Genomic DNA, 11640 nt, shown 5'->3' on the forward strand with positions numbered 1-11640 from the left:
CTGTCACTTAAGGACCCAAACACTTTGATAATAGCGTCCTTCGGGTATGTTTAGAAACGTTTCCCTGAAGTGAAGCAGTGATGAAATTGACAAGTTGAAGCCGGCGCGAGGAGGAGGAGCTGTTTTCTCTTTCTCAACTCAGTAGCATTTACTTCGACAAATGAAGCAAACAGTAAGGAGCCTTCATGACATCCCATGGCTCTTTAACACGCAAGATAACTTAACTTGGTTTATCATCGGAAGGCTCAGTCAAGCGTTTTATTTATTTTTAAACTGGTGAGGTTGTTTTTCCATTCTCCCAAGCACCAGGCGGTGAGTGAAGTCACACACAAAGCTATCAGGAAATGTCAGCAAATAGCATCTGTTTACAGCTAGCTTCAACTTTTCATGATGGTACTCTTATTGCAATCGTTTCCACTACTGTTTGACTTTTCTGCACATCGGTATTACAACTTTGGCACACCTGCAGGACAACTGCAGCGCACTGCTTGACATCTGGCCCTGCTTGAACTAACGTACTTAAGTTTTGTCACCAGTAGCACAGTTGCCGAGTATTGCCTCATTCGTAGTTGTCCTTGACGGATGCCAACTGAACTGATGAGTACTGGGCGTAGTAGCACATGGACCTTTTTCATTGAATATCCACTTTTCCATTGCCTTATACAAATGTTTGACGTTTCACCTTATGTTGCATATCAAGGACATCGCATAATTGAGCCTTTATTTTAATGTCTACTTTATGTACTATTACTGCACACCCAAGTTTTTAGCACGCTACATAATACTTTTTAAGCACCATATGTTAACAAGTAGAATTTAATCATGTCAATATTAGTACCAAAGAACATGTATTTCAATTAGGGCACTTTTAGTTCAATGGTAACATGCAGTTGTCCTTGTATGGCATACAGTAGTTGACCTATTAGTGAGGACAGAGTGTAGTAGTAACTGCTCAACTATTCAATAACCTTGATATCCTGAACTTTTAGGTAGGAGGAACACAAATGATCAGAGCACTAGTAAAATGCCTTGATGTCCTTTTAGACTGAATGTGTCTCACTATTAATACTTTAATACCCACAACTGCCTTCCACTTCTGTTTGACATTTCTGCAAACGAGATAGCACAAAGTTGCCATACTACAGTACAAGGTACAGAAAACTATGCACTAGTTAACTTTTTAAGTAGCTAGTAGAATATTCACTTATTCAGTATTTGATATATTTGAATATACTAGCACACTTTTTGTCCTCACGAGTACAATGTATAACAATTTTGGCATACTATTAGGACAATTGCATTACAAGACAAACCTGTGTATTATTTGAGATATACAGTATGTACTACTAAGTTAGTTCTATATCTTAGCCAGTAGAAATGTATGTCACCCACTTGAAATGTAAAAAGAAGTTGTCCTACTAGTGAGCTCAGTAAGTGTACTTGTGAAGTAGATGGCGCGTAAGCGGAATATTAAGACTAGTAGAATAAAAGCTCAAACGTCTTGCCACATGAGAACCAGCTGAGGGTCATTACATGTTCTATTTGTTGCACTTAATTCACTTTAGTGTCAATTTGATGTGTGTGTGACACAACCAGTAGTTGGTGCTGCTGTGTATTGTGCATATCCGGAATGCATCCTCTGAGCTGGAGTGTTGCCCAGGGTGGGTCCTTCTCTTCTCCTTGTCGAAATGATTAAAGCTGCTTTTTGTCAGCTGGCGTTGTGCTTGAAAAACTGCAGGAAAATCCCCTAGATGTTTCGGGGGAAGATTTTATTCATTTCAACTACTTAGCCTGTGCAGACTCTGGTTGGTACAACAAAAATCTGACGAAATTTTAGAGCTGCAAGTTTTTTATCTTTTATCTGGTTGACATAAACACATCTGTATAGTGAATACATTTGAAAAGAAATTTGAAAAAAAAATCTGACAAAATTTTAGAGCTGCAAGTTTGAATCTTTTACCTGGTTGACATAAACATATCTGTATAGTGAATACATTTGAAAAGAAGTTTGAAACTATGAAAAGTGTCAAGTTTATGAAAAACTAGAGTTTATTGTTGGTTCCTGCGGGGCTGGAAGTGGATTTACTTTTCTCACCAACATTGCAGTTCAATGCCAGTCATAAAGAATTTACAAAAATAAAATGTGTACCTCACAAAAAATAGTATGTTCAAGAGACGACCTAGCAATCCTCCTGGTGTCCTTGCCTTGTGGCTAAGGACTCAGCATAAAGCTAACAAAAATACAGACAAAAGTTAAGTATTTTGTTAGCTTGTTTGTTTTTCATTGAGAATTACGAATACATACCAGTGAGTAGTCTATTGTTACATGATGTTTACGTTGCAGCATGATTCAGCCATTTCCTGGGACTGGTCATGCGGCATTCACAAACTGAGCTGTGATTGGTTGTTACCTGAGCCATGACCTCACGTAATGCCGTTGTCAGTCAGCAGCAAGTGTAAGAAGTTATTCGTTTAATTACAGACAAAATTTTAAGTTTTTACTGCTTAAAATTGGTAAATAATTGAAGAATCAATTTAAGCTTCTCAAACTAGTGCTGAATTGCAGTCAAGGGCTAAAATCTTTTTTGCCAATTTTGCAACGTTGCTCCGATGTGAATCTGTGAGTCCTGGGGAAGGATATGATATAACAGAAGTGTGGGGTGACTTTTGGGACAAGCTTTTTCATTTAGGCTCATGTACTGCATCTTTAGATTGCAATGGTGGTTTTAATGACGTGTCTCCTCAAATGTTGCATCAGAGATCTGGCAAACAACATGAAATATTGTGACAAATTCAATTGTCACATCTGCTATTCAGAGCAGAAGACAAGACATTCCTTAGTTTGATTCAATCAATTATGTCTGTGAAACTACTTTATGCCGTTCCACTAAATGATGCATGGCAGGATACGCTATGATGAAGATCAGTCAATACAGAATTAATGACAATGTTAAAAGTGTTCATTGTGTGTCACACCGTCTCCGTCGATGTCGGGTGATATGTTGCTGGAAGTGTGTGTTTTCTGTCAATTGTGTCGCTACTTAACTACTGCAACATACTCATCGACTGTAGAGGAAATAGGATTGCAACTTGCATCATGTAAGGTCATGTGCTTGTGAGGAACGGAATATTCTAACATCTCCAGTAAAGTTTACACACCCCTCTTCAGATGGAATGTTTTTGTCGTATAAAGAGGAGCCAAAGATAAATCATTTAATTTTTTCGGTGACCTATAATCTTTGAAACGTAATGTTTTGCAAGGGGAAATATACAAAATGAACAGAAAAAATGCTGTTGCACCAGGGTGCACATTCTCTTGTAACCGGGAGTGCCGCTTTTCAAAATTCACCAATCACGTTCGATTTGAAGTGGAGACAGTAAACATCAGGTATTTAAAGTCCCTCTGATTAATGTCAAATAAAATGCTGATGTTCTCAAGTATAAGGCTTTTCCTGACTTTTTTGGGGGAGCCAACACTGACTTGCATTTGGAACAGTTCATAATTTTGTGAGTTACTGTAACTTGAACTTCCCAAGGCTTAAAAATCAAACTAAAGCAAAAGCTATATGTGCTGGAATGGCACCACACAGCCTAACGTCTCAGTAACTCAGTAGCAATGACTCATCATTATTTTTTCTTCAGTTTTTAGTGCTTTGCGTGTTTTTATGATACAGTTCAGTAATTGTACCAGATTTTCAAGTTCAGTTTGGCAGGTGGAGTTTCCCAACAGAACGGAAAGTCGTGCTTGCCCCTTTGCTTCCTTTTCACCACTGTGGAAGGAACGATAGCTTGAGGGTTTTATGTTGTTGTTATTATATGGTGGGTTTGGGGCTGGTTCTGGTAGTCCTATTACTCACTGATGATTGTTTTGTCTAGCAGTGAGTTGAAAAAATATAATGACAGGAAGTTGAGCTGGACCTTATTGAAAGTGTGCCAGCACATTGTGAGTCTCTATTGCGATGTAGTTTCTGGACAATTTTAAATAACAACATAAACACTTGACTTATTTCACTGCCCTTTGAATTGCAAGGTCAGAAAGACAGACTGTCACACACTCTGCAGAGTTTCGATTGAAATTAAGATGGAAGTCAACTGAACAATGCCAATTAGCAGTCAGTGCCAAAAAAAAAAAAAAAAAAAAAAACTTTCCGGAGAAATAGCTTACTAAAGTATTCTTTTTGCATTATTGAAAGCATTTTAAATGGTGACAGATGTGTAATGACTCCCAAATAACCTAGGGTGACGAGACCACTATTTCTTTCTGCAAAACTTTGTTCGCAAAACTGAAAATCAACTCGCACGACATACCTCTGTGTCCCACATTTGGACTGTGCTGCCAGCAAGCTCAACCTGACTTCACTTCCCATAATTTGCGGACGAAGAAAACAAGTTCTAGCTCTGATATGACTTGAACGTAAACACTAGAGTATTTAAATTCTTTTTTAATTGTTTTGGCATTTCGCAATGACAACTATGTGATTGACTGAAAAAAAGTTTGAAAGGAGAAGATAAAATTGGGACAAAACAATGAGGCCTGTAACACAAGGCTCAAATCGAGCCTGTCCCTGTTGTATCCTCTGTAATTCATCATTTTAAAATATTGTTAAGAGCAGATTGGATAGGGAGGGAAAAAAAGGGACTTTATCATTTTTCAGACCAAGATAGTGGTTTATATTGTAGTTCATAAGTAGTGAATTAGACTTAAGAAGGATCAGTTGTGGGATCCAAGGCCCAAATATAAGATGAAAAGCCACAGGATGTGGTCAAATGTAATTAATTAGCTTATTTGGGTTCTTAAAGATACAATTCTGTGCAGTTTGAATTTGCACTGATTATTACAACATGATATTGAATGATAACTGTGGCGTAGTCCACCAGACATCTCCCAGTTGTTTACATACAATAAAATTAATTTGTCTGTTTAAACTATCAAACTCTGAGATGGAATTGATTGAATGCTTAGTATGCAAGTAATGTTCCAGTAACTTTTTTTTCCAAGAAACTAAATTGATTGCATGGGCAAGGCAGAAATCTTTCAGATTTAATGCCACTTTGTTCGCATTCATTAATATGGCAGCTCAGATTCGGATGGAGCTAAATTCGCAAGCTGTTTAATGAATATTAAATCAATACTAGGTAATTGATGGTATTCATCCAAGAGGATTACAGTAAATCCCGATCCTGAAAAGAAGTATAGTATGCTAACTATTGTGTGCAACAAATGTTAATAGCTGGTAACTATGACAAAATAAACCTAAAAGCTATCTATTCCTCAAAAACTGGTGCTCTGGTCTTAGCTTATGGTCAGTGGGCAAACATGTTAGTATTAGCTCTTAGCACCACTGTGAGTAAGTTCACGAAGCATCTTGGTTACGCAAAAGGACCTTAAGCCGCTTATGGCTCGACATGAAAGGCTCAATGGAGACGTTACGGTAAAAGAATGTTAGGCTTGTTTCAATGCTTTTTTTGCACGCTGGTCATATGACACGCACACACGTTCTTTGGACCGGAATTAGTTGACCATGTGAAGTGCAGAAATGTGCCCTTCACTGAAATAAGTGGCGTTTCTGCCATGTGGAGATTTGAAGTTTGGAGAAGCACACTCAATATTCTGTCTACAAGTTGGTCACATCATCAATAAAGACTATCGGAATTTATTGCCTTCACAGCACAATGTGGCAGGAGAACAAAATACTGTGTATGAAAATTAAATGTAGCTAGAGCGCTTCTATGAACAGAATCATATAACCAAAATAAATTAACATCAGCAAACATACTTTAGCTTAGCTAGCTTCACAATTAGCACCCAACTACAGTATGTTCCTTAAGCGCTACATGTAATAATGTATGTAGGTTATCTACTTGTAATTAACAATAGTTCCCAATTAGCATCCTCTTCTACTCATTGGTCACGATGATTTGATACAACATATCAAAAGGGAGTGGGATTTGGCTTTTTGAATCAATATCGGGCTATGCAAAGCAAATTTGATTCAAATGGATTCATTGATTGTGCCCAATATTCAAGCGTGAATAATTCTGCATAGGTGGCATTTACCCATATAAACCAAGGCGACATGAGAAATAAAAAAAATCTTCAAGGGTGTTCATCACATTATATGAAAATGACCTGCATATAGTATGTATGGTTTTAAATGCCTTGAAGAAAAAAAACATTTTGTGCCATATAAATAAAACTGACTTAAATATACTCGACAAGCTTTGCACTTTGTTGTAACCACTAATCACGGTTTGCTGATGTTTGTGGTGTTTTGTAAATGCCAGTAGTTGTTTCTGTGTGACGGAATGTGTTTTTCTGTGTGTTGTAGAAATTCATCTTTCACTATGTCTGATGGGGAATACGATTACCTCATCAAGTTCCTAGCCCTGGGTGACTCTGGTGTGGGAAAGACCAGTTTCCTTTACCAGTACACTGATGGCAAATTCAACTCCAAGTTCATCACCACAGTAGGAATCGACTTCAGAGAAAAACGAGTGGTGAGATGTGGTTTTCCTTAAAATTCGGAAGGAAAAATAGTGAGGATATCTCATTCAAACATCTACCAATTATTTACTCTTGTTTTATTGCTTCTTTTTTGTTATCGACTTCTGCTTTTGGACACAGGGGATTATAGCTATCTCCCTAACCACCATCCACAACATACAGTAAATACATGCCAACATGTTGCTATATTATAAATGGGAATTGTCAATGTGCCTGCAAATACTTTGTATTTCATTTTGCAAGGTGACAAATTGAGTACACATCCATTGTAACTTCTTGAGTAAAAAACACAAAAAACATAACTACAAGTGAAACTTCTAATTGGGATTCAGTGTGCCCTGTAAAATGAAAAACAAATGTGTAGTTAGTTATCCGTTTATTCATTGCGTTATCCCATAATTTACTGTCTCCAAAGGACTCCGATTTGACATGCATTCCAACTCTTATGTGAACTAAAGTGATGACTCATATTGTTCAAAGGCAGGTGGCTACCTCCTTCCATCGGCAAACACCTGAGCGCCACTAATATTTGCATTCTTAAATGCTGCAGACCTTCAACTTCCACAATGAATCATTTGTGTGACAAGTGTCTGTCATGTTCCTCCACAGCCTTTCAAAAATTGAACAGAATGGGACAAAATATCGAATGAAGTTAAACCACAATTATAGCAACATTCCAAAAGTGGTTCTCGTGTTTTTAGGTGTGGCTGTGTGTTTTTCATTAACAGACATACAACTCCACTGGTCCTGATGGCTCCTCAGGTCGAAGACAGAAGATACACATGCAGCTTTGGGACACTGCAGGACAGGAGAGGTAGTCAAGCCTTTAGTTTCTTGATAAATTATTCTCTCAGTCTCCTCAATGAATTCTATTTTTTCCCCCCTTCTTTCCCTTCAGGTTTCGGAGTTTGACCACGGCTTTCTTTCGGGATGCGATGGGTTTCATTCTCTTGTTTGACCTGACCAATGAGCAAAGTTTTCTCAATGTCCGAAACTGGATGAGTAAGTCTTTTTAATGTTTCACTGAATGTTCAATATGGATGAGGTTAATGTTCATGACATATTTCAATTTTCATTGCGTCTTTCTTATGAAGTAATGAAGCAATCACGACAGTGGAATTGCTGACATAATACCATTTGGAACAATAGTACTGCCAACAGTTCAGAGAATGATGTCCTTTTGTGTGTGTGTTTTTTTTAACACACTTATTACGGAGTGCTCAGAGAAGAAGAAGATGAAGAAGTATCAATATGAAGAGATTTGCCCTACTCATCAGTATCAGTGGTATTATGAAATAATGAAACAAAGTTCTTAGAAGCGAGTTCTTAGAAGCTGTTATAAATTTAGTTTTCCATTTATTGTACATGATTTTGTCATTCTCACAAAATACTTGGACAACTACAGTGTGTGCAGTGATAAAATGATACTAAATTCATTTTCTTTACATGATTTTACTATACACCAACCATTTTTAAAAATATGTGTATTCTCTTTTAATGTTCATGTTTTTGCATTTTGTGAGGTTTACAAAACGCGTCCGTGGGTGTGGATGTCAAAAATTTGACTTTGAAATGCTCTGTTATATTAACACCACCAACACTGAACCTTCACATCTGAAACACATTTTAGGCGGCTGTTGAGTCGTTGCTTTGTTCATAATTGAAATGTCTTTTCACTAAAAAATAGAAATTCAAAAAAATAAATTCATTGCTTTCCACCCTGTCAACATAAGTCGCTATAAGATGCCCTCGAATGTTTTCAGTGACGGCCAGCATTTTGACTTTTTTGAACGGAGTTTCAAACAGTGGCTAGTTGCAGAGTAAATGTTTGCACTTATGGTATATTTTGTCATTCTTATTGCACTGTTTGTGCAGATGAACTTTGTCAAGGCTAATATGTCCACTCTCTCATAATCAACCAGTTTTATTAATATTCAAATTAGTAATCAAATTTATTGATATTCAAAAAATATCAAAACTTCCAAATGTATTTGTCATACAACAAATTAGAGGTTGTAATTTAAAAGAAATATTACATTATGGTTCTCCACAATTGGTTAGAGACCGTTCTCGAGTAGACCGGTCTCGAATATCTCGGATGTCTCCAATTTGTCTAGCTATATCAGCTCCAGTTGAAAATGAAAGTGAGAAAATGTATGGAAAATGGATGTCTGACTATATATTGGTTTTATTGCTTGCAATTCCTTCCACATGTATAATAATGGTCTTTGCAGTATGTGATGCTACATATTAGAAAAGGTTACACAAAGTAAGTACTGTTTTGTTTTGTTTTCCAGGCCAATTACAGGTTCACGCCTACTGTGAAAATCCAGATGTGATTCTATGCGGCAACAAATGTGACCTGACCGATCAGAGAGCCGTGAGTGAGGAAGAAGCCCGAGAGCTGGCAGAAAAGTATGGGTAGGTGTCAGCAGCCCACCGAGCCTCTCCTTGAAATGTTCGTCAAAGATACGGTGGCCATCTTGTTTACCCAAGTCGGTGAGAAGACAGCACCAGATGGAATTGTCCCTCCTGGAAAAGTCAATATTTGCACACTTGTAAAGTACGTTGCTCTGGCTCGCCTGTCCCGAAAGACAAATAGTCCATAAGTCCAATGGATGGGAGATGCATGCAAAGTTTTCAAAGGCTTCTTGAGAAGATTAGTGAAGTCATCTACGAAGGGCTGTGGCATGTGTTGTGAACAAATCCAGTTTTGTTTGTTTTGTTTTAAATTCATCCATCTCCGGATTATTGTTAAGTGGCTGGTCCTTATTTTGCTACCCAACAGGATCCCTTACTTTGAGACCAGCGCGGCAAACGGGCAGAACGTCAGCCAGGCCGTGGACGTGCTGCTCGACCTCATAATGAAGAGGATGGAGCGATGCGTGGACAAGTCATGGATCCCAGACGGCACCTTCCGAACAAACGGTCACAACAACGCAGACTTGACAGAGACCTCAGAAACGAGCAAATGTTCATGTTAAGAGTGCGAAGAGTCATTTAAACTCCCCTGGCCTGTATAAAATAGAATATCTTGAGTTAAATCTTGCAAATTGACTCCCCTTTAAAACTGCTGATGTTTGTGAAATGCCTAATAGTACTGTATGTCACTTGTTTGCCTTAAAAGTAAATAATGGAAATTTGTCAGTCCGAGGGGTGGATATCGAGTCTCAGTCACCTTATTTTGAGGATCTGCCAATACCAACTCTCAGTTTCTTGTGTCAGCAATATATTAAGGACAGAAAAAGAATGTGTATCCAAATTGCGTGTTTTTTGTTTTGTTTTTTGTTTTCAAAAATGATCCACACTTTTTTTACGGCTAGTGAAGCGTGGTTTAACCAAGTAGCCCAAAACACAATTTTTTCCCCACATGCTGTCTTTACTTACGCCATTTCAAGCTATTTTGCCAAATTGCGTATAGTACACATATTTTGTTTTCATTTGGCAAAATGTGTGATTTTCTAGCCCTTAAACACGGGGAAAAAAATAATAATTCGAATTACTCTGAAATTTTCCCCCTATTCCATTCGGGTGAAAATGTGATCGGGATCGAGACAACCCTACTAAAAAGATAAACATATTTTATGGGATCGACATGGTAATCCAGCAATGCAAATTGAGTTGCCATCCCACATAAACTATAAATATGCAAGTTAAATCCTAATAAGTATTTCCTGCTTATTAACGTTCAGGAATAGTTGTTCTGCTAAATTTCATGTAATGTTGCAATTAAGATTTGAAGACGTGACCTTTCAGTATTCATTAGATGGCCAATTTATGTTGATGTCAACACCTGTGCCAAGTTCTTTACTCTTCAACATATATAGTACACGCATGTTTTCATTTCAATTTGCTCATTTTTGTTGTAGTCGTAAACACGGGATAACTTAAGAGCATCTTTCAGACTGGCTGTATATAAACTGTATGTGCAATAACAATGAGGTGGTGGAATTTAACTATTTGCAACATTGCAGTCCATACCAATAAGAATCAACACAGAAATACTGTATATGTTAAATGAAAATTCATATTTTTGTGTATTGGTTTAAATACATTGTCTTTCAGATATACATTTAAAGCAAAATTATATGCATGAAATTTCTGCTCTTTGATACAAATTATTTTAACAGACCTTGCAAATATCTTGTTCTTGCTCTTTTGGACAAACAGCGCAACAACTGCATAGTTTGAATTTGATATCTTCATATGAAATGTGTGTATAGACCGCATATGTGAATTTATGCTTATTGTATATAATTTTATGAATTATATTCACACATGCAGCTGGTTTAAAATGAAAAAAAAGCTTATTTTTCAATGCATTAAAGTCAGTTCAACTTCTGTCTGCTTTCATTAACCACAACTCTGCTTTTGACCAACACTTTAAAAACTGCCCGATGAATTGATGAAAGATGCAATGGACAACTCAACGCCTATTCTGTGGTTATTTAATTTCTAGAAGATGGGATACAACTGGTTGGAGTAGAACAAGTTGGAATAGGTAGATGACCTTTATAAACAGAAAAAGTATACATCAAAGTCCAATAAACATTTTCTCAAAAGTTTTAATAATGAATATTGTTCAAAATCTCGTACGTCAACCAATTTAATGTATCAACTTGGATAGGCTACTCACTTAAATGAACATTACGCACCTCTTTGGTTTGCATAACATTGTACTGTACTTTCTTTAACACCAAGTACCGCCCAGCGCAATACTAACACGTCATCTGAACGCAAAATTCGCCCTCTGCTGGTCGGACGCAATAAATAAGGACATGTATCTAAAAAAGAAGATACACTGCCCTTCTACAGCAAATCATTTGTGCCTTATACTTGACAAATGTAGTGTTCAAAATCTATCTATCTATCTATCTATCTATCTATCTATCTATCTATCTATCTATCTATCTATCTATCTATCTATCTATCTATCTATCTATCTATCTATCTATCTATCTATCTATCTATCTATCTATCTATCTATCTATCAAGATAATCAAATTTCAATCAATCCATCCATCCATCCATCAATCAATCAAATGTTATTTGTATAGCCCTGAATCACCGAAATCTCAAAGGGTTCTATTACATCAGATTAGCTAATCTAATCTAACCGTCATGCAGTTCATTTA

At 37.0% G+C, this 11640-nt stretch overlaps 1 protein-coding gene across 2 annotated transcripts; it reads left to right on the forward strand.

The window, feature by feature from the left end:
- The first annotated feature begins 54 nt into the window (after positions 1-54).
- Positions 55-10846, forward strand: rab27a (RAB27A, member RAS oncogene family). 2 transcript variants are annotated; one of them, XM_088413825.1, is made up of 6 exons: positions 55-312; positions 6330-6498; positions 7234-7319; positions 7404-7507; positions 8803-8926; positions 9294-10846. In XM_088413825.1, the coding sequence occupies exons 2-6, from the start codon at positions 6346-6348 to the stop codon at positions 9487-9489; spliced, it is 663 nt and encodes a 220-aa protein (XP_088269951.1). In that variant the 5' UTR covers positions 55-312; positions 6330-6345; the 3' UTR covers positions 9490-10846. The 2 variants fall into 2 exon arrangements, with proteins under 2 accessions (XP_088269951.1, XP_088269952.1); XM_088413826.1 differs by lacking the exon at positions 55-312 and adding an exon at positions 1040-1151.
- Positions 10847-11640: the final 794 nt, after the last annotated feature.

This window comes from Hippichthys cyanospilos, chromosome 4, assembly GCF_059441005.1.
Source record: "Hippichthys cyanospilos isolate Australia breed blue-spotted pipefish chromosome 4, RoL_Hcya_1.0, whole genome shotgun sequence".
Taxonomy (NCBI): domain Eukaryota; kingdom Metazoa; phylum Chordata; class Actinopteri; order Syngnathiformes; family Syngnathidae; genus Hippichthys; species Hippichthys cyanospilos.

Excerpts from the sequence above, each read along its gene's own strand:
- rab27a (XM_088413825.1), top strand. The coding sequence starts at position 6,346 with ATGTCTGATGGGGAATACGATTACCTCATCAAGTTCCTAGCCCTGGGT. Across the intron at positions 6,499-7,233 it reads ACTTCAGAGAAAAACGAGTG|ACATACAACTCCACTGGTCC; the intron begins GTGAGATGTGGT and ends TTTCATTAACAG. Across the intron at positions 7,320-7,403 it reads GACACTGCAGGACAGGAGAG|GTTTCGGAGTTTGACCACGG; the intron begins GTAGTCAAGCCT and ends CTTTCCCTTCAG.